Here is a 26,091-nt window from a genome sequence, read left to right as displayed (position 1 = left end):
TAGAAATGCAAGAAATAAATAGAGGAAAAGTTATACTACCAATGTTCCAGTATGTGTATGTTATATATCTCCAGGTTTTCTTGCGCTACAGTGCAAGAGTGCCTGTCCAAGCAGCACTAATACAAGAAAGCATCACAGATTCTGGAGCAGTGCCGGATTTATGTATAGGCTAAGTAGGCTGAAGCCTAGGGCCTCTAAATCTAGGGGGCCTCCCCAGCCTGACCACCCCCCAGCAGGCAGTCTCCCCTCTCCCAAAATTGCAAACCCAAGACTTCATGCGAGGGCAGGGCAACCCAGGCCCAGCAACTCTGAGACTCGGAGCCAGCCAGTGGGTCCCAGTTTGAAACTCTAATGCCCAACCTGAAATTTTTTTGTTGGGCCCTATGGGGCAGAATCTTAAAGATATAAATCCGTGTGCTGAGTCATTTTCACAAGGTCGGCAAAGCCCTTCAGAAATCAGACCTGTTATTGAGTTCTTGTGCAAGTTCGTAAACAAATTTTGATGACGTTTTCTGACGTCCTTTAGGGGAGAAATTGTGAATTGCAGAATTTTAAATACCCATCATCATCCTTGGCATCATTCAATTTTGTTTATAATGCCTTTTCATTTTCTTCTAGTTGTGAGGGTGGGGGGTTGGGAAGGGCCTCACAAGTGGAGTAGCCTAGAGCCTCTCTTCATCTAAATCCGCCCCTGTTCTAGAGGGTCCCTAATTCATCCTCCTTAGTTGCTGAAACCATATTTTCATTCCCCTTATCTCTCCCCCAGGCCACATTCACATTTAAAGCACCACGATACCACTTTAAACACTCAGTGGCTTCCCCCAAAGAATCCTTGGAGCTGTAGTTCCTTAAGGGCTCTGAGAGTTTTGAGCCTTTCTCAACCTGTGGGTCCCCAGGTGTTGTTTGGCTACAACTCCCATCATCCCTAGCTGGCAAGGCCAGAGCTCAGGGATGATGGGAGTTGTAGTCCAACAACATCTGGGGACCCACAGGTTGAGAACCGCTGTTTTAGGAGAACCCCGGTTCCCCTCACAGACCTACAGTTCCCAGAGTTTCCTTGCGAGGGATTGAATGCTAAACCACTCTGGGGATTGTAGCTCCCTTCACAGTCCGTGGCTCCCAGAATTCTTTGGGGGAAGCCATGTCTAGCGAAAGTGACCTCGTAGTACTTCGAATGATTGGCGTTTCATTCATTCTCTTGCTATCCCTGGTTGCCCTCGTCTGGGCATGTTCCAATTGGCCAGTGACCCTCCTTACTCTGAATTTGGCCTCACCCTTTCGTTTCTCTGCAGGAGCCTCGTATCCTGGTCTGAATTTCGGGAAGGACTCGATCGGGTCCACCCTGTGGATCCCGGCCCAATGGCCTTAGCCCTGAGATCCACCATCGACCTCACCTGCAATGGGCACATCTCCGTATTTGAGTTTGACATTTTCACCCGCCTCTTTCAGGTACACCTGGGGAGTTGGTGGGACCTTGGAGTTGGTTTTAACCCTGAAAACGAAACGTCTTGCCCTCTTCACCTTCAAAAGGAGCAAAATCGGAATACTTGGGGAGGGAAAACGGAAATCTGTTTATTTTATATTGATTTACTGTTTTATCAAAATACAAAATCAAACGCAAAACGGAATCATCATTTTGCGAAATATCTTTCTTTATAACATTTTGTTAATTTTCCAAAAATAAAAACAATAATAATATTCACAATTAACAATTTCAACCATACATCTTAACTGACTTCCCTCCATTCCCCCTCCTGGTTCCATTTATTTATCATTTTTTATTATTTTACTCTTATTCATGCACGTCCTTAAAATCTTATATTCTTAATAATCTAATTTTTAAACCTTGTTCATTTTATTACAAGTGACTTTTAAAAGTTTGACTAATGTAAAAAGCCTATACACAAAGCTCACAAGGTTATGCTTTAAACATTTCCCTTGTTTAAAAAGAAAGAAAGGGGGAAAAACCAATGTCCTTTTGGGTTTCATATTGTCTAATATGTCCTGCATAGTTCACTAGATTATTTTACCAATCTTCTTTATCTTCTTTGGCATGGCCTCTTCCTTCTACGGCCCATTCTTGGCCTGCCATCCACTCTCAGGTGCAGGTCATTTTGCAAAATATCGAAGCAGGGACAAATAATTGGGTGTGGAGGGCGTAGACAGCAGTAATACATTCCAGGCTTTTGATATAATAGAAAGTCTATGAAATAAAAACAAAACTCTTAACATGGATATCTGTTATCCCTCCCTGGACAGGGGGGAGGAAGTTTAACACTGAAAATGAAACGTTTTGCTCTCCTTTGACTCCTCACATCCAAAATAAGCAACGTCGGAATACTTGGGCACTGAAATGTATTTGTTTTATTTTAAAGCATTTATAGACTGCTTAGCATTTTAAAAAAAACAAAACTCCAAATGGTGTACAATAGTGAAACAAAAAAATATATCTTTAAAACAAAAATACAACATAAAACCAAGAAGACAATAATATAATGGTATATATATTTTTTAAAAACCCAGAATGGGAATTTAGAGGGTGCAAACACAGAAAATGAGGGCTGATCATATGAATCAGAGGAACGGCAGGGCTAATTTTAGGAAAACTGCTCTTGGTGGTCCTATTTTATCTCCATTTCCAGTTGTCATGTAACCCCCCCCCCCCGCCAAGTTAGCTATCAGAGGGAATATGGCACACACATTCTGTTGTGTTGCCTGTGGCCTTTATATGTTCAGTGAGGGGAGGTGTTTTTGCTTTAAAAAAAACCCAGAACGCACTTCCTCCCTGCACCTTTGCGAAATTAAACCGAGCCAAGAGATGGAAACTTTGGCTCCTCGCCCACCTCTGCTGACCCCCCCTCTGCTATCACCACCCACGCATGGCAGCCTTGAGTGAGCGATGGACACACACCAGCCACATCCTGTCCTGTGGTCAGCAGCTCTCCTTGCAAGAGGCGCGAAAAACGCAAACGGTGCGCACAAGACAAAGATCTTCCATGGAGGGGTGTGGAGGAAGGGGGGGGACGGATGTCGTGAAGGAGGCAGCCGGTTGTTTGTCAGGTGGAGCCGGCAGCCCTCTGACCCATTTGCAAAGCTCTCGCCGAAAGCTTCCTGCAAGTCAGTTCGCCCTGCCTTCCAAATACTGCGTCCTACATTCTGAGATGGCAAGAAAAAAAGCACTCCAAGAACTTAGGCCAATGTAAGTTTCAGTAGTGGGAGTGGTCCCTACTCAAAGTCAATAGTAACAAAAACTAATCCATTCAAAAGTATGTATTCGGACAAGGATTACAAACTCAAATAGAGGTTACAAACTCTAGCAGAGATTACAAACTCAACTCATAAAGATATGTATAACACAATCCTTCGTTACAGAATTAGGGATAATTAGAGTTTTGTTACTATTGACTATTGATTTGTGAGTAGGGACCACTCCCACTATTGAAATTTACATTGGCCTGAGTTCTTGGTGTGCTTTTTTCTTGGTATATTTAATAACAAGAACTCCAACTTACCCTACATTCTGAGATGGCAAGGCTCAAGCCCCATGTTAAAGGTGCCGAGAGCTGTGAGGAGACCCCCATATTCCCCTCACAGAGCTATAATTCCCAGAGTACAGTGGTGCCCCGCAAGACGAATGCCTCGCAAGACGGAAAACTCGCTAGACGAAAGGGTTTTCCGTTTTGGAGGCGCTTCGCAAAACGAATTTCCCTATGGGCTTGCTTCGCAAGACGAAATGTCTTACGAGTTTTTCTGACTTTTTTTCCCTCCCCCCCCCCCTTTTTCTAAGCCGCTAAGCAGCTTATCCACTTATCCGCTAAGCCGGTAAGCCGCTAAAAGCCGCTAAACTGCTAATAGCGCTAATCCGCTAAGCCGTCAATGGGCTTGCTTCGCAAGACGAAAAAACCGCTAGACGAAGAGAATCGTGGAACGGATTCTTTTCGTCTTGCGAGGCACCACTGTATTTTAACAGTCAATCCCACTTCCAAAGGAACTCTGGGAATTGTACTTCTGGGAGGCGAATCGGCTTTTCCCCCCCTAACAACTCTCAGCACACTTAATAAGGCACAGCTCCCAGAATTCTTTGGGGGAAGCCATGACAGTTAAAGTGGTATCATAGCGCTTTAAATGGATGGTGTGAATGTGGCACAAGTTTTTGTTAACTGAGGTCCAGCTCTGAGGGCCTTCTGGCGGTTCCCTCCCTGTGAGTAGTGAAGTTAACAGGAAACCAGGCGGGGGGCCTTCTCGGTAGTGGCACCCGCCCCGTGGAACACACTTCCTTCAGATGTCAAGGAGATAAATAACTACCGGTACATAACTTTTAGAAGACATCTTAAGGCAGCCCTGTATCGGGAAGTTTTTAATGTTTGGTGTATGTCTTACTGTGTTTTTATATTTTGTTGGAAGCTGCCCAGAGCGGCTGGGCTAACCCAGCCAGATGGGCGACTTACAAATAAAAAAGTCATTATTAGGGCTGTGTGGTCAGGTTCCTCATGTCATTTCGTAGAGCCCTTGTCAGTGGACAGGGGTGTAGCAGGTGCCAGACTATAACTCTCAATGGCATTTTAGACTGGGTGATATATCAATATATTGCCCAATACCGATTTGAAGTGATATCAGTTTCATAATTTTTGACCTGGCAATGTACTGCAAATCATTATGTGTGTCAGGACTGAGTGAGATATCATCCTAGGCATAATAATAATAATAATAATAATAATAATAATAATAATATTTTATTTATACCCTGCCCTCCCCGGCCTGAGCCCGGCTGAGGGTGGCTAACACCAGTAAAATTACAATAAAAACATAATAGCAGGGGGGAAACCAATTTAAAATACAGGTTAAAATGCAATTTAAAATGCAGCCTCATTTTAAAAGTAGCCCATAGATCAAAACCATAAAAGGAGGGAAACATAAGGGTCAGACTGAGTCCAAACCAAAGGCCAGGTGGAACAGCTCTGTCTTGCAGGCTCTGCAGAAAGATGTCAAGTCCCTCAGGGCCCTAGTCTCTTGTGACAGAGCCTTCCACCACGTTGGGGCCAGTACAGTGGTACCTCGGGGTACAGACGCCTCAGGTTACAGACACTTCAGGTTCATAACTGTCAACATCTTCCCTTTTTTAAGGGAAATTCCCTTATTCTGAATAGGATTCCTTGCAAGAAAAGGGAAAAGTTGACGGCTATGTTCAAGTTACAGACTCTGCTAACCCAGGAACAGTACCTCGGGTTAAGAACTTTGCTTCAGGATGAGAACAGAAATCGTGCGGCAGCGGGAGGCCCCATTAGCTAAGGTGGTACCTCAGGTTAAGAACAGTTTCAGGTTAAGAATGGACCTCCGGAGCAAATTAAGTTCTTAACCTGAGGTACCACTGTACTGAGAAGGCTCTGCCCCTAGTTGAGACCAATCTAACCACCTTGCGACTTGGGACCTCCAAAATGTTATCATTTGTGGACCTTAAGGTCCTCTGCGGGGCATACTGGGAGAGGCGGTCCTGTATGATGTGAGTTGTAGTCCCAAAACAGCTGGAGAAACCCTGGACTAGATAGACCTTTGGTCTGATATAGGAGGTCTTTTCTTATATCAGAGGTAGGGAATGTGGCCCTCCGGACCTCTTTCCCTGGCCCCCAGGGCTCTTTCCAGGCTGCACCTCCTCCCTGGTCACACTACCTGCTTTGCATCCTCTGTTAGTGCTTTTGCCTGTGTTATGTACTGAGTTGAATAGGATCCAAAATGTAGCAGTCTGATTGGTCCACAGGAGCCACCCAATCCAGCTCCAGGTGAAAGTGAATCCGCGACCTGATTGGCCTACAGGACAATCCCGGAATTAGCCAATCACGTGGGGCCCATTGTGTAAATAATGTATATAAAGCAGACATTCTGGGGAAACTTTCATTCCTCCTCACACTATGAGCTAAATAAAAAGCATGAAATCCACTCTCGACTCCGAGTATATTTCAGCCTGCCTGGAAATGCCCCCTTAATAATACCCGGATGGAGGGCTATGTGTGTGTAGATGTAAGCCTACTCCGGAAGGGAAAATTTGCATCTGTTGCTCTGCCCACTTTGCCCATGGCCCCACCCACCACCGGCATGTGGCCCCTGGATTTGGCCCTCAGGCTGAAACAGTTTCTCCACCCCCCCCCCTTACATTTATAACGGCTCCCTGGGCGCTTGCTGATGCCTCTCTCTGCTCTCTCCTCTGCAGCCTTGGCCAACATTGCTCAAGAACTGGACGTACCTCGCGGTCACGCACCCAGGGTACATGGCTTTTCTCACCTACGATGAAGTGAAGGCACGCCTGCAGGCTTACACCAACAAGCCCGGCAGGTAAGATGGCTCCCTCGAGTGGTTCTACACAATCAGGCCTCCTTGCATCACTTAAGAACTGGTTTTCTCAGGGACCCTCCAGTTTTTATTCCGGTTTGCTTGCACAAAGTGTACACGGCAGTTAGACCAGCTCCGTTCTTTCTCAAGCCTTTGTTCCGATTTGTTTATGTGGCAGTTATACAATAAGGAGCGTCTTTCCACATTCATTCCTTTTTTTATGTATAATTTTTATTAGTTTTTTTAACATATCATTTTCAACAGTAATTAAACATACTTTTACATATTATTCAAATTTTTGACTTCCATCAATCCTGTCTGAATATTTTCCAATCTAATCTCTCCGTATGCATTTCTTATCTTCCCTATTACATTTCAAACTCATAACCAATATCTCTATCTTTTTCTACTTTGTAACACTTTGTATATTTCTCCTTACAAAACTTCTTGTAGTCCTACTAGCGTAATTTGTTGATTACAGTTGCTCTTCAAATAATTCATATGCTTCTTCCAATCTTCTGTAAATCACTGGTCCCGCAGGTTTCGAATCCTTCCTGTCATTTTGTCCAATTCTGCATAGTCCATTAATATCGTTTGCCATTCTTCTTTCGTCGCAATTTCTTCTTGTTTCCATTTCTGGGCTAACAATACTCTTGCCGCAGTTGTTGCATATATAAACAATTTAACATCTTGCCTATTAATGTCCAGAAGTAAAAATGCTTCTGGTTTTTTAAAAAATGTATATTTCAACATATTTCAGCATTCATTCCTGATATGCTGGTGGGCCGAGGTGTAGTGGTCTGGGGTCACGGGAGCAGTGGCGTAGCGTGGGGGGTGCAGGGGGGGCCGGCCGCACCGGGCGCAACATCTGGGGGTTAGGGTTAGGGGTAGGGTTAGGGGGCGCAAATCCACGGGTTAGGGGGCGCAAATTACTTGCCTTGCCCCGGGTGCTGACAACCCACGCTACGCCACTGCACGGGAGGGCCAAAGACCCCTTTCCATTTCTGCAGTGGGGTCCCTGCCTCTAGCTTCCTGGAGGCGCCCAGCCAGAATGAATGGGGACATATCCAGTCACTAAGAAGTCTTCTTGCCCGTTGTGCTGATTGGAACCAATCGGAGTGAAAGGAGACGAGTTGGCCATTGAGGACGGGCTCCTGGGGTCACCCTGGAGAGGAGATGCAGGAGCAACACTGATTCAGTGTTGGAGATGCTGGAGCTGTGGCTCTGTATGCTCCCAAACTAACTGTTTAGGAACGCTGGAAAACACAAGAGGTTTGGGGTTCGAGATAATGCTGAGTTCTGTCACATACAATGGAACTTCGAGGAAAATGCAACTTAAGGTTTGAAGAACTCCACATTGTGTGCATTCCTGGGCTCCTTGTGGGATTTGTGAGATATCTACACAATTTCCTGCTGATCGTTCATTCATCCTCCATTTTTCTCGTTGCTTTCCTAACCTCAAAAGTCCAGTGTTGTTTTGGGGGTTTGGGGACTGGTGGTGGTGGATTGATTGCATTGGAGCGACAGTGTGCCCTTATGTGCTCTAATTGCCCATATCTAAAATCCTGCCTTGCTCTGGAATCCCTTGACAGCCGAGGCACCTTCAGGGAGCAAAGGGAGGAGGAGGAGGTGTGGCTGTCCAACCCCAAGCAAGGACATTACTGCTCAGTGGTTAGAGCACCTTCTTTGCATGTCAGAAGTCCCTGGTTCAATTCGTGGCAACTCCAGGTAGACTACTACTTGGAACACAGGAAATTTTCCTTAAATCAAATTGGAACATTGGTCCATCTAGCATTGTCTACACTGACTGGCAGCGGCTGTTTTGCATTTTATCCAGGGGCATATTATTATTATTATTATTATTATTATTATTATTATTATTATTATACTGCCCTATACCTGGAGGTCCTGAGGGCAATTCAAAGAACAAAATCAAAATACAAAACCCCAAAATATATAATCAAAATAAAAACACCCCCCCAAAAAAACCCACATTTTAAAAGGGCATAGGAAGTCAGTCAGATCAGCCAAAGGCCTGGTTAAAATGGAACGTTTTTGCCTGGCACCTAAAGGTATAAAATGAAGGCATCAGGTGAACTTCCCTGGGGAGAGCATTCCACAGACAGGGAGCCACCGCAGAAAAGGCCCCGTTCTTGTGTTGCCACCCTCCGGACCTCTCAAGGAAGCGGCACATGAAGAAGGGCCTCGGAAGATGATCTCAGGGTCCGGGTTGGTTCATATGGGAGGGGGCAGTCCTTGAGGTATTGCGGTCCTGAGCCATTTAAGGCTTTATAGGTCAAAACCAGCACTTTGAATTGGGCCCAGAAACTAACTGGCAGCCAGTGCGGTCGGATCAGGATCGGTGTCATATACTGAAACCATCTTGCTCCGGTGAGCAACCTGGCCGCCGAATTCTGCACTAGCTGAAGTTTCTGAACGGTCTTCAGAGGCAGCCCTACGTATAACGCATTGCAGTAATCTAACCTTGATGTTACCCAGGTTACTAGCTACCTGGAGAAGCTGCCAAGTATTGAAATCGGGGGCCCTCTGCCTGCAAGGCAGTTGCCCTAACCACTGAGCCATGCTCCTTTCCCCCCAGAAAAGTCCTGCGGAGCTTCTGCCGCACAGTTTGGGCAGCGCTGAGCTAGGTGGACAAAGGCTCTGACTTGGTATCAGGGAGTTTTCTGAGAACCCCTAGCAGATGCCAGCCAACACCCCCCCCCGCCAGCTACCGCTTAAATGCTCCCAGCTAAAAATGCTTCTAGATCGCCTCCCTCTGTGAAACTCCCCAAGCCACCCACCTTCCAGGTCTCTTCCACCCCAGTTTGACAACCGCCATTCCGTTTGTGCCGCCAGTTCTTAACTGCTGTATTGCCACGCTATTGACCTCTCGCTGGGTCTCTCTCCATCTCAGCTATATTTTCCGCCTGAGCTGCACCCGGCTGGGCCAGTGGGCCATCGGCTACGTGACGGAAGACGGGAGCATCTTGCAAACCATCCCACAGAACAAGCCCCTCTTCCAGGCGCTGATTGACGGACGCAAGGAGGGCTTGTAGGTGATGGGGATTGGCAGTGGGGATGTGGTGGGGCCGGAGTTGTGGGTGTTCTATTATTGTTACTAATTTAATGATGATGATGATGATGATGATGATGATGATGATGATGATTTATTTATACCCTGCCCATCTGGCTGGGTTTTCCCAGCCACTCTGGGCAGCTTTCAACAGACTATTAAAATACAATAATCTATTAAACATTGTAGCTTCCCTACAAAATATTAAAATACCGTAATACATCAAACATTAAAAGCTCCCCTAAACAGGGCTGCCTTCAGATGTCTTCTAAAAGTCTGGTAGTTGTTTTTCTCTTTGACATCTGGTGGGAGGGCGTTCCACAGGGCGGGCGTCACCACCGAGAAGGCCCTCTGCCTGGTTCCCTGTAACTTGGCTTCTCGTAGTGAGGGAACTGCCAGAAGGCCCTCGGCGCTGGACCTCAGTGTCCGGGCAGAACGATGGGGTTGGAGACGCTCCTTCAGGTATACTGGACGGAGGCCGTTTAGGGCTTTAAAGGTCAGCACCAACACTTTGAATTGTGCTTGGAAACGTAGTGGGAGCCAGTGTAGGTCTTTCAAGACCAGTGTTATGTGGTTTTGGTGGCCACTCCCAGTCACAAGTCTAGCTGCCGCATTCTGGATCAGTTGTAGTTTCTGGGTCACCTTCAGAGGTAGCCCCACATAGAGCGCATTGCACTAGTCCAATTTATATTATTTCTTTATATTTATATACCACCTTTCGTCCAAGAAGCTCAAAGTGTATTCATTTTTATGCAAACTCCCCCCCCCCATATATGCAAATTTGCAAACATGGTTCAGTGAGCAAGCTGCAGAGCAAAATTCAGATCACTGCACACATTTTTGTGTTTCGGTTCACATGGTGCTTTTTTGGGAAGGGGCGGATTTGTTAAATTCGGCTTCAGGTGAGACCTGGATTAAATTTCTATCCCATCCCCCTTCTGCAGCTATCTGTATGCTGATGGGAAGAATGCAAATCCGGATCTGGCCGAGTTGACGGAGGTGTCATCCCAAAACCGAATCCAGGTCTCGCAAGTAAGTCTCCTTGTGCTCTTCCCCCAACCTGAGCAGGTTGCTAAGACTTTAAAATTAAGTGCTCTGAGTATAGGGACAACAGGATAAAAAACTCATGCACGCCCACCTTCATCAAATGCCTGGTTTCCAGCACCCATATCTGCAGCTTCTAGGTGGGTGCCACCTGGGGACTCAGCTACATTAGTAAAGAAACAGCAATTTGAATGCGCTATAAACATGCAACACCAGATGGCGCCAGAGAGCAGGAAAATTTTAAAATGTGATTTTCCATAGAGATTTTTTAAATCTTTTGTTAAAATGATCTAATTGCTGACTTATTTATAGCAGGGGGCAGGTTTCCTGTGTTTAGATCCACCCAGGATAGGGGGACTTTTGGGTACTGACACCTTGTTTGCGGCCTACCACTGCCTGGAGAAATCCACCTGGCACCACTTGATTCCTCTTTAAAACCATTGCGTTTCGCCAGTCCTTTGGTGAAAAACAGAACTTTCACTTCTCCCAAATGTATCCTCCGAACAACCCTGTGAGGTAGGTTAGGCTGAGAGGCAGCGACCTCAGCTTCAGGGTTCAGTGAGGACTGGAACATGGGTCTCCAAGTGCAGCACTCCAACCATTAAGCCACGCTGCCTCCCGTTCTCTCAAGTCGCCATCCCATGCCCCTTTCTCTGCTTTTCCCACAGGAGCAATTTGAACTCTACTGCCAGGTGGGCTCTACCTTCCAGCTCTGCAAAATCTGCGCCGAGAACGACAAAGATGTCCGCATCCAGCCTTGTGGCCATCTCCTCTGCCGGGGCTGCCTCAACACGTGGCAGGTGAGGGCCTGATCCCTGACCTTTCCCAGGCCCCTGCCCCTTCGCCCTGCCTGGCTGCGCCTCGCTGCCTTATGCAAGCAGCTGCTTCTCTCGTGAACTAATGTGTGCAGTGATCTGAATTTTGCTCACCGAACCATGTTTGCAAATTTGCATATATGGGGGGGGGGAGTTTGCATAAAAATGAATACACTTTGAGCTTCTTGGATGAAAGGTGGTATATAAATATTAAATATTTCCTTGACTCTCAGCCACTCTTAATGCCATTCCATGTTAAGCATTATGCCACTTTTAAGAGTCATGGCTTCCCTCTGAATATTTTGGAAGCTGTAGTCTTCCAAGGTGTTGAGGGTTGTTTGGAGACCCTTATTCCCCTTCCTGAAACTACAGTTCTTCAGAGTAGTTTAACAGTCGGACCCTCTCCCCAGGGGACTCTGGGAATTTTAGTTCTGTAGGTGAATATGACAGTGTTCTCGAAGCTACAGTGGAACCTTGGGTTACATATGCTTCAGGTTACAGACTCTGCTAATCCAGAAATAGTACTTCAGGTTAAGAACTTTGCTTCAGAATAAGAACAGAAATCGTGCTCCGGCGGTGCGGCGGCAGCAGGAGGCCCCATTAGCTAAAGTGGTGCTTCGGGTTAAGAACAGTTTCAGGTTAAGAACGGACCTCCAGAATGAATTAAGTACTTAACCCGAGGTACCACTGTACTAACATGAGGCGGTGCATGACAGGAGTGCTTGGCGTGCTCTGGCGTGCTCTAGGACCCTCCCTGCGGGTTGCTCGGGCTTGGTACAAACATCCTACTCTTTCTACTTCAACACACCAGTGCCAGATTTAAAAAGGTAAAGGGACCCCTGACCATTAGGTCCAGTCGTGGCCAACTCTGGGGTTCCGGCACTCATCTTGCTTTATTGGCCGAGGGAGCCGGCATACAGCTTCCGGGTCATGTGGCCAGCATGACTAAGCCGCTTCTGGCGAACCAGAGCAGCGCACGGAAACGCCGTTTACCTTCCCGCCAGAGCGGTACCTATTTATCTACTTGCACTTTGACATGCTTTTGAACTGCTAGGTTGGCAGGAGCAGGGACTGAGCAACAGGAGCTCACCCCGTTGCAGGGATTCGAACCGCTGACCTTCGGATCGGCAAGTCCTAGGCTCTGTGGTTTGACCCACAGCGCTACCCGCGTCCCTTCTCAGCACCCTTAACAAACCTTTAAAAAATATCACTATGGGAATTGTGCTGAGAGTTGTTAGGAGGCCTCCATTCCCCTCCCAGAACTACAGTTCCCAGAGTTCCCTGGGAGGAGGTACTGGCTGTTAAACCGGTCAGAGGGCAAGGTCATTCTGTGACAAGAAACCAACAGTTCCCAGGATTCTTTGGAGGAAACCATGACTGTTGAAGTGGCATAAGACTGGACGGTGTTGTTGTTTTCCTTGATGTGCTCCACAAGATGAACTGTCACATCCCGAGCTGGTTCCTTCCTCCATTCCTCTGCTTCCAGCCAGTCCATAATACTTATCCCATCTTGCTTAAGTGTTCATCCAGCCACTTTCCCATAGAAAGTAATGCAAAATGGATTAATCCATTCCAGACTTTTAAAAACGACCCCTAAAACAGCAATTTAACATGAATTTTACTCTCTAACAAGACCATTGGTCCATAAAAAGGAAGCAATAAACAATGTACTGCCGTCACACAGTCCGTCAGTCAGTAGCTGAACTGGGTTCCACACGGTCACAAAATGAGAGCTGCAAAAACAAAAATGCAAAATAAATAGCAGAAACACACAGACCTCAGCGTAACACTCAAATCGGAAGCGTAACACTCAAAACTGAGCACGTTCGGCTTCCGAAAAAAGTTCGCAAACCGGAACACTTACTTCCGGGTTTGCAGTGTTTGGGTTCCAACTTGTTTGAGTATCAAGGTGTTTGAGAACCAAGGTACCACTGTACAAGGATGGGGAACTTGCTGATCTCCAGTCGTGGCCAAACTCCGACTCCCATCAGCCCCAGCCAGCATGGTCACTGGTCAAGGATGATGGGAGCTGTAGTCCACCATCGTCTGCAGAGCTGCAGGTTCTCTATCCTTGGTTTGCTATTTCTAAATGCGTCTTCTTCGTTTTATACAGTGGTACCTCAGGTTACATACGCTTCAGGCTACATACGCTTCAGGTTACAGACTCCACTAACCCAGAAATAGAACCTTGGGTTAAGAACTTTGCTTCAGGATGAGAACAGAAATTGTGCTCCAGCGGCGCGGTGGCAGCAGGAGGCCCCATTAGCTAAAGTGGTGCTTCAGGTTAAGAACAGTTTCAGGTTAAGAACGGACCTCCGGAACGAATTAAGTACTTAACCCGAGGTACCACTGTACTTAGCACATGAAAGGGAAGAAAAAGTGGTGCTTCAGGTTAAGAACAGTTTCAGGTTAAGAACGGACCTCCGGAATGAATTAAGTACTAAACCCGAGGTACCACTGTATCTCTATGTATGTATCTCCATTTTGAAATACCGCCCTGAGTTTGTAATCTAACCCCCGGACCGCTCGTCAAGTTTCCATAAATCATTAAGAAAATCGTTTGAGACTGGAGACGGCAGTACAGGGAGTTGACAAGTTCATCCGCCACGCATCTGGATTTATCAGTTCCATCAGGCTTAATGGCCCATTTGCATGAGCCAGTTCATTAGGATCTCTTTCGCTCTCTTAATTCTCCCCAGCACATTTCGGAGATAAGCTGCTCCTTATCGTTCGGCAGCATAAACCAATTCTCCGACCATTTTAACAAACTCGGAGACTGTGTGTCTCTTACAAGAGTCAGGGAGTCAGATTTAAACGAGAGACAGCGTTGTTCAAATTCCCACACAGCCACAAATCTTAGGTTCATGATTTGGGCATGTCGCTGCCTCCTAGCCTCACAAGGGGTGATAAAAGAGAGCGCAAACCACAAACACCATAAAGGAGAGAAAACACTAAAAAAAACTCCATCCAGTGAAGACTGAGCGTGCTCAGTATTTTGTTGCCGTTTAGTCGTTTAGTTGTGTCCGACTCTTTGTGACCCCATGGACCAGAGCACACCAGGCACTTCTGTCTTCCACTGCCTCCCGCAGTTTGGTCAAACTCATGTTTGTAGCTTCGAGAACACTGTCCAGCCATCTCGTCCTCTGGCGTCCCCTTCTCCTTGTGCCCTCCATCTTTCCAAACATCAGGGTCTTTTCCAGGGAGTCTCCCCTTCTCATGAGGTGGCCAAAGTACTGGAGCCTCAGCTTCAGGATCGGTCCTTCCAATGAGCACTCAGGGCTGATTTCCTTCAGAATGAAGAGGTTTGATCTTCTTGCAGTCCATGGGACTCTCAAGAGTCTCCCCCAGCACCATAATTCAAAAGCATCAATTCTTTGGCGATCAGCCTTCTTTATGGTCCAGCTCTCACTTCCATACATTACTACTGGGAAAACCATAGCTTTATCTATAAGGGCCTTTGTTGGCAAGGTATTTACTCAGTATTTACTGTTTATTTATTGCATATATTTCCCCACCTCTTTTTCCAAGGAGCTCAAGGGGAACCCAGCCAGATGGGCGGGGCATAACTAATAAAATTATTATTTTTGAGGCCCCCCTCCTCATCTGATTCCCACAACAACCTTGCAAGGTAGGCTGGGCTGAGATAGGCAGTGGTCACCCAGTGAGCTTCATGCCCAAGTGGGGATTTGAACCCTGGTCCCTCCCAGGTCCTAGTCCGAAACTCTAACCACTACACCATGCTGGCTCTCTGTAGCCTCAGCAGCCAGGGAATGCTAACTTGACAGTGGAGGAATTACAACCCAAGGGAATGGAATGGAGAGATTAGAATCCGGGACAGCAGGACTCCATGCAGCAACACTTTGTTGAAGTTCCCAGTTCTTAACGCTGTTCACATGTGTTGCAAAAGCACATCAGCTGCTGCACTCTCTCCTGCCACCGTTACCACCCCCCTCCTTGGGCAAAGGTAGGGCAAATCTGCCCGAATCGGTTCCTCTCTGTTTCTCAATTTTACAGCCTTACATCCTCTTCCCCACATTTCCATACCAATTCATGACTGCTTTATTTAAAACAAAAAACTCATGAAAATTCACCAGCATTTTATGTGAAGTTCTCCAAATTTGCTTCTATGCAATTATACGTAATATGCACATTTTCACAATGCAGCTTTTCTTAATATAATGTGGATTTTGGGGGACATTAGCTGTGGTTCTTGCTAGATGGCCCAGTACGTTTCCGAGCATAATTCAAAGTGTTGGTGCTGTCTCCACCCCCATCGTTCATCCTGGACACTGAGGTCCAGCTCCAAGGGCCTTCTGGCAGTTCCCTCACTGCAAGAAGTGAGGTTGCAGGAAACCAGGTAGAGGGCCTTCTTGGTGGTGGCACCTGCCCTGTGGAACGCCCTTCCACCAGATGTCAAGGAAATAAACAACTACCTGACTTTTAGAAGACATCTGAAGGCAGCCCTGTTTAGGGAAGTTTTAATGTCTGATGTTTTAACACCTCTTTTTTATTATCATTAATTCTGTTGGGAGCCACCAAGAGTGGCTGTGGAAACCCAGCCAGATGGTCAGGGTATAAATAAAAATTATTATTATTATTATTATTATTATTATTATTATTATTATTATTTATTAAGCTCCCTTCCAACTCCGCAACCCTATAATTCCATCATTATTTTCACTAATACATGCAATTTAAAAAATGCACATTATCCCAGCATTTTTGGTACATGTTACTTGGCTGCAGAATTCAGAAAAGGGCCTGTTTCATGGGAGGTCTGTGTGCAAATTATGTAGATTTGCCTTTAACAGCAACCTGGGCAGGATTCCACCTCCAAGCCCCCCTTTTGGGAACATAGCCGCCCTTGACACCAGCCTGGCAAACTCTAACACAGCCTTCTCTGCCCCCTAGCTCTCCGAAGCTCATACCTGCCCCTTCTGTCGCCGGGAGATCTGGGGCCACGAAGACATCCTCATTGACACCTTCAGCTACAAAGAAGACAGCAGTGCCAGCCTGGAGGACGAGGGAGACGAGGGGGATTTGGAAGACGTGGAGGTGGTGCTTCAGGAACTGGCCATGATGCGCCAGGAGAAAGAGGTCGGTTTGAACAAGGTGCAATACCGGCCGGGGCGGGGTGGGGAGTGGAGCTTATGGGGCAAGATCTGGATTAATTCTGCCCTTCCCCTTCTGCACCAACCCTCAGCTCCAGGCAGCAAATGCTGCCCCATCTCTGTGCGCCACCCCCGAGTTGCAAACAACGGCTAAACCACCAGTGCCACCTCGGCTAAACATGCAGAGGCAGAAGAAGACCCCCCTACCCAGTCCCGACTACCAGGTGAGTGGTACCCAGTTCTTAAGTTTTGCTCTTTCTCTCTCTCTCTCTCTCAACACCAGGCAAAAGAGCATTTTCCTTCACGCAGTGCATACAGTTAAACTGTGGAACTCCAATTTGGATGGTTTGAAAAGACGATTGGTGCACATTCTTGGAGGAGAGAGGGCCATTGGGGGCTGCTAACTATGAGGGCTATGCACTTGCCTCCATCGCTGGAGGCAAGCCGAAGGAGGAAACAAACCCCACGTTTTCTGGCCTTAAGCTTTTCCTTAAATTCTTCTGAAACCACTGGAAACCACAGGAGAAGACTCTGGTGCTTGGATTCTGCTAGCTCAGTGTTTCCCAATCTCGGGCCTCCAGCTGCTTTTTTGGACTACAATTCCCATCACCCCTGATGACTGGTCTCGCTAGCTAGGGATGATGGGAATTGTAGCCTGAAAACAGGTGGCGACCTAAGTCTGGGAAACACTGAACTAGAGGGTTCCCCGAAGCTTATCTGGTTGGCCACTGTGAGAATGGGGTGCTGGACTGGGTGCACCAATTGGTCTCATCCAGCAGGCTATTCTTGCATTTTGTGTGGAGTGGGAGGTGCAGAGGATGTCCTGGACCAGGGGTCCCCAAACTAAGGTCCACGGGCCAGATAAGGCCCGAGGGACTCATTTATCTGGCCCGTGGCCTGCTGCTGCCACCCGCTCTTACCAGCGCTGTGCTGCGCAGCTGTCCACTTCCGGGTCGGAGGAGCACCGGAAATAGCTTGTGCGCATGTGCAAGCATTATTTGCACATGTGCAAGCGTTATTTCCAGTGCACATCCGGGTCCTAGGAGATCTGTGCACATGTGCACAAGCTATTTCCGGTGCTTCTCCGACCCATAAGTGCGCCGGAAATAGTGTGTGCGCATGTGTATGGGCATGCGCTTCCCCGCCCTCCAGTCTGCTGCGCGATCGGCACTGGAGACACTGGCCCGAGGCCCAAGTTTGCTGACCCCTGTCCTGGACAGACTGCAGAGCTTTGCTTGAATGACTTTGGTGGGACCATCTAACCCCAGAGCCTGTCAAATGGCAGAGAGTTGCTGCTTCCCCTCTGTGAGGCAGAGAGGAACAATTTACAGTGAAGAAGCACCAGGCAGGGGAGAGTTTACCCTTTCCCCACCCACCATTCCCCCCCCCCCCAAATGTGCTTTCCCTTCAACAGGGGCTCCCAGAAGCAATAACCATTCTGTGAATATGAGGGAAGAGGCTAGGAAACTGCAGGGGCAAGGCAGCAGGGAGAGGCGGGTTAAGCACACCCTCCCCCTTGCTTCTTCTCCCCTGCAGATTGCACATTTATGGCGACCGACTGTTATGTACTGAGTTGAATAGGATCCAAAATGCAGCAGTCTGATTGGTCCTAGAACAATGCAGCAGTATGATTGGTCTGCAGGAGCCACCCAATCCAGCTCCAGGTGGAAGTGAATCCACAACCTGATTGGCCTACAGGAGAATTCCGGAATTAGCCAATCACGTGCAGGCCCTCGGTAGTGGCTTGAGATACCTATTAGGTCCATAAATTACCATATAGCATATATTCAACACCAAAAGCAGCGACAATGTGTTGTTGACAAAGGACAGCTGGACATATAAAGGGCCCCATTACCTTCGGTAGCTTAGAGCCTCATCAAACCTAAATCCAGCCCTGCCCATGAGTTCCAAACATCATTGGCGGCCAGCTGATGCCAACTCTTTGACTCTGCCCAGGCCTCCTCCTCTGGCCACTGGATGCTTCATCGCCCCTTGCCAAGTCTCCCCCAGGGCAGCCCCCCTTCAGCAGCGCCCTGGGACACCCTGGCAACTTCTCCGTTTCCTGGGGAGCAGCAGCTGAGCTGATTGTGGCTGAGACGGCAGCAGAGACAGGTAAGAGACATCGCCAGCAGATTAATCAACCAGAGACTGGAGTTGATTGACTGAGGAGGGAAGGTTAGGCCGATGGCATATGAATATCACAGGAGAATATGAGACCCGTGTGCTGAATCAAAGCTCCACCTAGTGAAGAGCAGAATGAAAAAGGACAGTGGGAGGAGAAAGGGGGGAAGAGGGAAGGGAGAAATCTGAAAGGCCCTCTCTGCTATCGGAGCAATGTCCGTTGGTGGAAGGATGCAAGCTTCGTAAGTTACACAGAGTCCTTCAGCCAGTGGCGTAGCATGGGTTGTCAGCACCCGGGGCAAGGCAAGTAATTTGCGCCCCCTAACCCGCACGCCTGGCACCCCCCCCCCCCTCCACAGTGGGCGGCGACCCGGCGGCTCGGATCGGATTCGCACAGCAGTGAGAGAGAGTGAGTGAGCCAGGTAGGGGCAGAGAGCTGCGAGTGCGAGCGCGCCCCCCCAAATGTTGTGCCCGGTGAGGCCGGCCCCCCCTGCACCCCCACGCTACGCCACTGCCTTCAGCAGAACCTGTTCCAATCAGCTATGGGTGGCCTTGGGTAGGCATCCATCTTCTGGCTTCAGCTACCTCGCAGGATCGTTGTGCAGCAGCTGAAATGCACCCCAAGCTGCTTGGAGCAGGGGGTGGGAGAGCCCCACTGCAGTTTTTCAGTATATTTTTAAAAAATGCTTCCTTCGTCAACAACCCAGTAAGCTTGGTCAGCTGAAAGAGAGTGACTTTGAGCTGCTGGAGCCAGGCAGGGTGCAACAAGGATCTCTGCAGGGTGTGCCTGGTTTGTGCCCCCCCTCCCAGATTCTGTGCCCAGGGCCACGGGGCCCCCTCCAGCCCCTTCACACTACACCACCGAGATAGGGTATGTGGGTTTTATCCTCTCAACAACCCTGTGAGGTAGGTTGGGCTAAGAGATAGCCAATGGCCCGAGGTCACCAACTGAGCTTCATTACTGAGACACCTGGGTAAAGGGCGGTATAATAATAATAATAATAATAATAATAATAATAATAATAATAAAATGGCTGCATGGGGATCTGAACCCTGGTCTCCAAGGTCCTAGTCCAACACTCTAACCACTAAGCCACGCTGGCTCTCTAGGGTGCTCCTGGCCAGGCAGTGCCTCCTTTACCCAACTCCAAAGCTTCCGCCCTCTCCAGAGCCAACAGAAGCAGCCAGAAGGCTAGATGTCGCCTAACCCGTTTTTGTGTTTGCACAGCTGATGCCATCTGCAACGCACAATCTGCTCCACTGGAAGGTACCCCGTCCTCTGCCTCCGGCATCCCATCGCCAGCCTGGATTGCATCCATTGGGGGCAGCAGCCACACAAGACTGAACTTTCCATCGCACTGGTTGTCACCCACTCTGCAGCTCCCTGTTTGCCAGGGGGAAAGACGGGTTTGCTCCTCTGCAACTCTTTGCCTCGCAGCCTTGAACCACACAGACTTCCCCTGCTGAGGACGAAGAACAGAGCCAAGTGGCTCCTCTGTATTTTTCAGCGACTCCTAGGTGTCTTTTCAGACGGATACCGGTTTTCCCAGGAGAACAGCACAACCTGCACAAACCACATCACACAGACAGCCACTCCTGCCAGCAGAAAGTCGCTCAGCACTCAAAGCATCACTGCTGGGAAACAGCTATTTCCCGCTCCTGCTGATGCATCACAAGAACTTCCTCCTTTCCTTGTGAGAATGGCAGTGGTGCTCATGCCGCAGGCTCTGACTGGACAGTGTCCATGCCATCATCGCCCCATCCCATTCCTTGCCTAGTTGCGTCATTGTTTGGCAGGCTGCTGGTTTTTGTAAATTGCTCTGATGCCTTGTTTTTCCCTTTTGGGAGCAAACTCAGAAGGAAGGGTCCAATATATTTTTTTTCAGACCTTCGGAGGCCAGGGTTGAATCTGGCCTGTGTTACGAGGGTAAAGAGTTAGTTTTGGTTAGCATTTGAAGCTAGCTGTGTGTGCATGATGCTTTTCTTGGTTGAATGGATGCTGTATTAGCCACATCCACAAGGTGGTGTCCACACTCAAGTGATAGAGGCAACGAATACCACAACTTCAAGTTCGAACTTGTGTACACACACACACTTGTGCACTTCTAGGGCATTTCCAGACTACTGCTGCTTCCAAGTGGGGTTCATTCCCATGCCCGCAAATTCAGGTTGCACTTCTAAAGACAATTGGACTGCTGTTTTGCAGCAGACCTGCTCCCCCCCAAAATCAGATTTTATTGCAATAAGGAAAATGATGGGGGAAATGTCCTTGTAAAGTATGAGATGACAATTGCTTGACCTGACGTTGTGCAAACTCCCCTCAAACCAATCAGAATGTATACTCGGTAAATATACATGTCATCTAACCTCCTTGCAAACCGTGTGCAAACAAATCAGGATGAAAGTGTAATAAACAGGTCGCCTGGAAGCGACCAGAGTCTCATTTCAGATTTTTAAAGCTTGCATTGTTTATTATGGGTGCTGATGGATGCAGGGATTTTGGGCGAGACCAGGGATTTTCTTACTATTTTTATTTATAAGATAAAGGTATACATTACATGTGGGATGCTACTGTCTTAAAATGTCATAATGACAAATCCAGGTTTGTTGTTGTTTAGTCGTTTAGTCATGTCCGACTCTTCGTGACCCCCTGGACCAGAGCACGCCAGGCACTCCTGTCTTCCACTGCCTCCCGTAGTTTGGTCAAACTCATGCTGGTAGCTTCGAGAACACTGTCCAACATCTCATCCTCTGCCGTCCCCTTCTCCTTGTGCCCTCCATCTTTCCCAACATCAGGGTCTTTTCCAGGGAGTCTTCTCTTCTCGTGAGGTGGCCAAAGTATTGGAGCCTCAGCTTCAGGATCTGTCCTTCCAGTGAGCGCTCAGGGCTGATTTCCTTCAGAATAGATAGGTTTGATCTTCTTGCAGTCCATGGGACTCTCAAGAGTCTCCTCCAGCACCATAATTCAAAAGCATCAATTCTTTGGCGATCAGCCTTCTTTATGGTCCAGCTCTCACTTCCATACATCACTACTGGGAAAAACCATAGCTTTAACAAGTCCAGGTTACATTACCTTTAAATTTCAAATGCAGCGCTGGAAAGTGTCCAAGATTTAGGGTTTCTGCCATTTTAAAATTGAAGTCCCTGCTGTCCCTTTAGTCACACATGAAAAGGGACGTTTTCATGTGAAGCTCCCCCAGCGCCCACCCCACCTCAACACCACCCCAGCCCTGGAACTACCAACGAGGAAATACTTTGTCTGCGAAATTCCTCCATCCGAGGCTGCAGGATCTGAGCCTGTCAATGAAACCATGGCCCTGAGATGTGCCCAAAATATCGGGCAGGACATCCGAAGGAGGGGGGAAGCAAAGCAAAACAAAACACTGAAAGGGCAAGAACAACTAATTTCTTGCCAAAAAAAGAGAAAAAGAAAAGGGGCAATGCATTTTGCCTCATATTGCAATTTTTGCAAATGCTAGGAATATTTGCTAGGAAGAAAAAGGAAGCTGTGGACCTGGAGGTTACAGTTTGTTGGAGGGGGGATTCCACACACCCCCAATAGATGTTCTCCACTACCTTGACCCGTGTGGCAATTTGTTCCTCCGGCAAGACTATTGATCTCGCTTCCCCAGGGGAAAGGAAGAGGTGGCTCACTGGCTCCAGGTGGTTTGGTGAGATCAGCTCTTATTCCGGGAACTGTTGAGAGCACAGATCAATGCTCTGTGGTGGAATGAAGAGCTCAGGAGGCGAGCAGAACAGAATCTGTGCAAAAACAGAGGAGGCTCAAAAGAACCCCCCCTCCTCTGGACCGCCGAGATGAGGTGCTATTATGAGAGGTGGCTTCGTGGGGTGCAACTTGCTTTTCCCCCCTCCCTTTCCTCGGGGGAATAGAAGTTGTGATCCTGTCGGAGGCTCCTATTGGGCAGTGCCCATGCCATCACCACTCAGGGCTTCTTCACAGGGACACGCTTAATAGCTCAGTGTCTGAGTGCTGTTGTTTTTTTTAGGGGGGTTGCCCTGGAGTTTTCCCTGGGGGAAACCCGCTCTTTAGCGCTCAACTGGAGCAAACATCAATTTGGGGTTTTCCAAATTGTGGACACATGCACCCCCAAACTACGCACCTGCTCCTCCACTGTAGCTCTGTGAGGGGTAAACTACATTTCACAGGGGTGGGGGGGGGGGGAAGCCATGGGCTTTCAGCATAGGCTGTATACACAGCAGCCAATAAGGTATAGGACAGCTCTTTAGTTACCCTGTGCTCATCCTTTGTGGCCTAAGCAGAAATGATGCTAATGGCATGGATGTAATTTGCAGTATATATGTTTTAAAATGTATATAGCAATCACTGAGCTTGTGGGGGGCGGGGGGAAGCAAGATCAGAATCCCAATGGGCATGGAGGGGGAGTTTAACCCTTTGCAACCCGCTGTCCTGATCCCAGCAATAGCCACTGCCACCCATTCGGCTCCTTCTCCCCACCTGCCTTTGGCGTTTTACCTGTTGTTAGCCGCCCTGAGTCCGGCTTCGGCTGGGGAGGGCGGGATATAAATAAAATTTATTATTATTATTATTATTATTATTATTATTATTATTATTACAACTTAATTCCATTTCTGCCCCACCTCTCATCCCAGGAGCCCAAGGCAGCATGCATGGTCCCCCCCCCCATCGCTTGATGTTCTCCTCACAACAACCCTGTGAGGTAGGTCGAGCTGGAAGAGGCAGCGACTGGCCCAAGGCCACCCAGCTGAATTTTGGGGCTAAGGCTGTGGGATTTGAACCCAGATCTCCCAGGTCCGACATCCCTAACAGACTGGCACTGGAGGGAGAAGCCTTGATCACTGCCGGGTTACAGATCTGCCATTTTCCTCCATAACTCCTAACTCTGTTCTCCATCTGAGGCAAACTGGGCGGCGTGTGGGGGATTTAAATAGCTCCTGCCTCTTCTCCCCCATTCTGGCTCCTGCAATCTTATTTTCTTTCCATCCATCTCTCCCCCCCCCCCCCCGGGCATCCTACACCCACCCCCCAGACGCCACTGCGCCAGCTGTAACCACGCTCCATTTCCCATCCAATTTCCCCTCAGCGAGAGCTGGAAGCAAACAAGAGGTGGGGAAGGACATTAGGGGGGGGGTAGGCGATGGATAAATCATTGAGAGGCTTCCAAAATGGCCTCCTCCCCACACAACACAAACCGCACGGGCCTGGTGCGATTGACAGGACCAAGGAATGCATTTATCAGAAACGGGAGTCAAAATTCTACTGCCTGGGGTGAGATATAGGCTGCCACATCCCACAGAATAAAATATGGGAAGGAACTGGGAGATAATATTGTTGGGCTATTGGGGGGGGGGGGCGATTATTTCCTCCTCTCCCCTGAGGAAAGCAGCCATGGCTTCCGAGCCTATTATGAATCAGGCTAGCCTTGCTGCTGCTCCCAGCATCCATAGGATTTGGTCCAGTTGGCAGGGAGAGAAGAGGCGGTTTCTACGGCAACAGATGAAGTGTCTTGCTCGGACAGTTGATTTCAAGGTTGGGATGGATGGGTGGGTGGGTGGGGGGTTGGGATTTGGGAGGGGGCAACATTGCCGGGAGGGACGCACCACAGAGGAGACTCAGTGAGGGGAAGAGATAGGGTCTGACAGACCTGGGGAGCTGTGGGGGGGTGGGGGGTGGGCAGGGAGGCAGCCATCCTAATATAGGGCACTGCCTGGGGCTGCTCAAGCCTCACAAATTCCTAGGGGAACGTCGGTCCTCACCCAGGTCCCCTTGACGCCTCAGTCAGCGGAAAACATCCCAGATTCCCCTCTCCTCTTGTAAGGTGGGGAGGGGGAGCCGGAACACACACCCCAACGTCACTGAACTACATTTCCCATCATCGCATGTGGGCTGGGACTGTTGAGTCCAACTATGACTTGGTGGTTGATAGCAGACATTCCCCAGCCCTGATGTAAAGGAAGCTTTCCGTCGCAGGCCTGTGTTAAGAGCCCGGCCAGGGAACTGTATATATACCTTTGTCAATCATTCCATTGCATCACCGAATGGGAAGCCTGGATCCAGTGGTGAAGATCCGGCTGCCTCTGCATGCTCGCAACCTTGCACCCAACCTCGCTTGCCCAATCTCCTGGAAGACGCTTTGTCCCCCAAGTTCTGGGTCACGTGATGGCGAAGCCCCCCTGCTCGATCGCCCCCCAGGAGCCTGTCCCTCGTGGACATGCACACGAAACCCCTCTTTGTTTTCCACTGCCGTCACACTCAGGCAGTCCCCGTATGGCGCTGAAAGGCCGGATACTCACCAGCCTTAATAGGGGTTTCTGTCTTCCTTTGGCGGATGCTGATTTTCTCTGAGTCCATTAAATTGAGCCGGCTCATTAGCCACTCGCTGCAGCTCTTCCCCGCCTGCTGCTCTAGCAATCGGAGCAGAGCGGCCCATGTCTCTCCTCCCCCCCCCATGCCTTTTCTTTTAAGGGGGTGATCAAAGTTCTTCACCAGTTTCCTCGCTTTCTACTCAACGCAGGATATGAGCCGAAGGAGGGAGAAGTGCTTAAGCACTCATTCCTGCAGCATGCGGCCTGGCTCACTTCCTCGAGCCAGCCAATGCGCCCTAGGCCAGCGACAGGGAGCCATTTTCAGCCAAAAGGTGGGAGGGGGAACCTTTGGCACAGGGTTGTGGGGACGCACATGGCAGTGTTGGGCAAAAGCAGGGAGAGCAACGGATGTCAAGTTCACCTTCGCACGGTTGGCGACTTTCTACACACACTGAAACATTCCTGTCTATTTTCCACCCAGGCAAGCGAGAGGCCTTATCGGAGCTGAAGTGCACATTCCAGGCTGGCAAACACTCAAGGAGGGTGCGGAGGAATGAGGGCGGGTCAGATGGGGCACCTGCAGGAATTTTTCTAGCAAGCAGCAAGATGAAGCACTGAAAGGAGAGAGCCAGCTAGTCTCTCTCTCTCTCTCTCTCTCTCTCTCTCTCTCTCTCTCTCTCTCTCTCTCTCTCAGATGAAGGAAGGAAGGAACTGGGAATCTGGAGGTTAAGATTTATCCCAGGACAACTACTCCCGAGTGTCTGCACTGCTGTGGACCCCCCAAAACAGGGGACAGGTGTCTCCTGGTGGGAGAGGGGGCTGGCTGAAAGGGAGCATGGCCTGAGAGATTTCCAAAGGACAGAGAGAGATTGGGGTGGAGGGCTGCATTCCGCACACAAAAAGGCACACACCAGACCCCCCTCTTTTCCAGGGATAGGCTCCCGGATGTCCAAAGCCCGTTTTGGGGGCCTAATGTGGCCCGTCGGTTGATTTAATCTGGCCCCAGTGGCAGTACATGTACTGGGGTAAAATCCTTAAAAAAGCTATCAAATTCGGCCCTCTTTGAAAAAAGTGTGGGCACCCCTAATGAGGGTGAAAGAGGAGAGCACAAAATATGGTCTGAAGCTCAACATCAAAAAAACTAAGATCATGGCCACTGGTCCCATTACCTCCTGGCAAATAGAAGGGGAAGAAATGGAGGCAGTGAGAGATTTTACTTTCTTGGGCTCCATGATCACTGCAGATGGTGACAGCAGTCACGAAATTAAAAGATGCCTGCTTCCTGGGAGGAAAGCAA

At 48.7% G+C, this 26,091-nt stretch overlaps 1 protein-coding gene across 1 annotated transcript in view; it reads left to right on the top strand.

Moving 5' to 3' along the window:
• CBLC (Cbl proto-oncogene C) overlaps positions 1 to 20,946 on the top strand; it is a 28,783-nt gene extending 7,837 nt beyond the window's left edge. The window contains exons 3-11 of the mRNA XM_079985568.1: positions 1,293 to 1,449; positions 6,206 to 6,327; positions 9,239 to 9,376; positions 10,342 to 10,429; positions 11,110 to 11,241; positions 16,168 to 16,353; positions 16,460 to 16,591; positions 18,324 to 18,479; positions 19,717 to 20,946. Of these exons, the coding sequence (XP_079841694.1) occupies positions 1,293 to 1,449; positions 6,206 to 6,327; positions 9,239 to 9,376; positions 10,342 to 10,429; positions 11,110 to 11,241; positions 16,168 to 16,353; positions 16,460 to 16,591; positions 18,324 to 18,452 (1,084 nt within the window). The 3' untranslated portion in view covers positions 18,453 to 18,479; positions 19,717 to 20,946. The remainder of the gene's footprint in view (positions 1 to 1,292; positions 1,450 to 6,205; positions 6,328 to 9,238; positions 9,377 to 10,341; positions 10,430 to 11,109; positions 11,242 to 16,167; positions 16,354 to 16,459; positions 16,592 to 18,323; positions 18,480 to 19,716) is intronic.
• The last annotated feature ends 5,145 nt before the right edge of the window (positions 20,947 to 26,091 follow it).

This window comes from Podarcis cretensis, assembly GCF_951804945.1.
Source record: "Podarcis cretensis genome assembly, chromosome: 8".
Classification (NCBI taxonomy): Eukaryota; Metazoa; Chordata; class Lepidosauria; order Squamata; family Lacertidae; genus Podarcis; species Podarcis cretensis.
The sequence above is the reverse complement of the archived record's forward strand: the minus strand, read 5'-3'. Positions and strand labels throughout refer to the sequence as shown.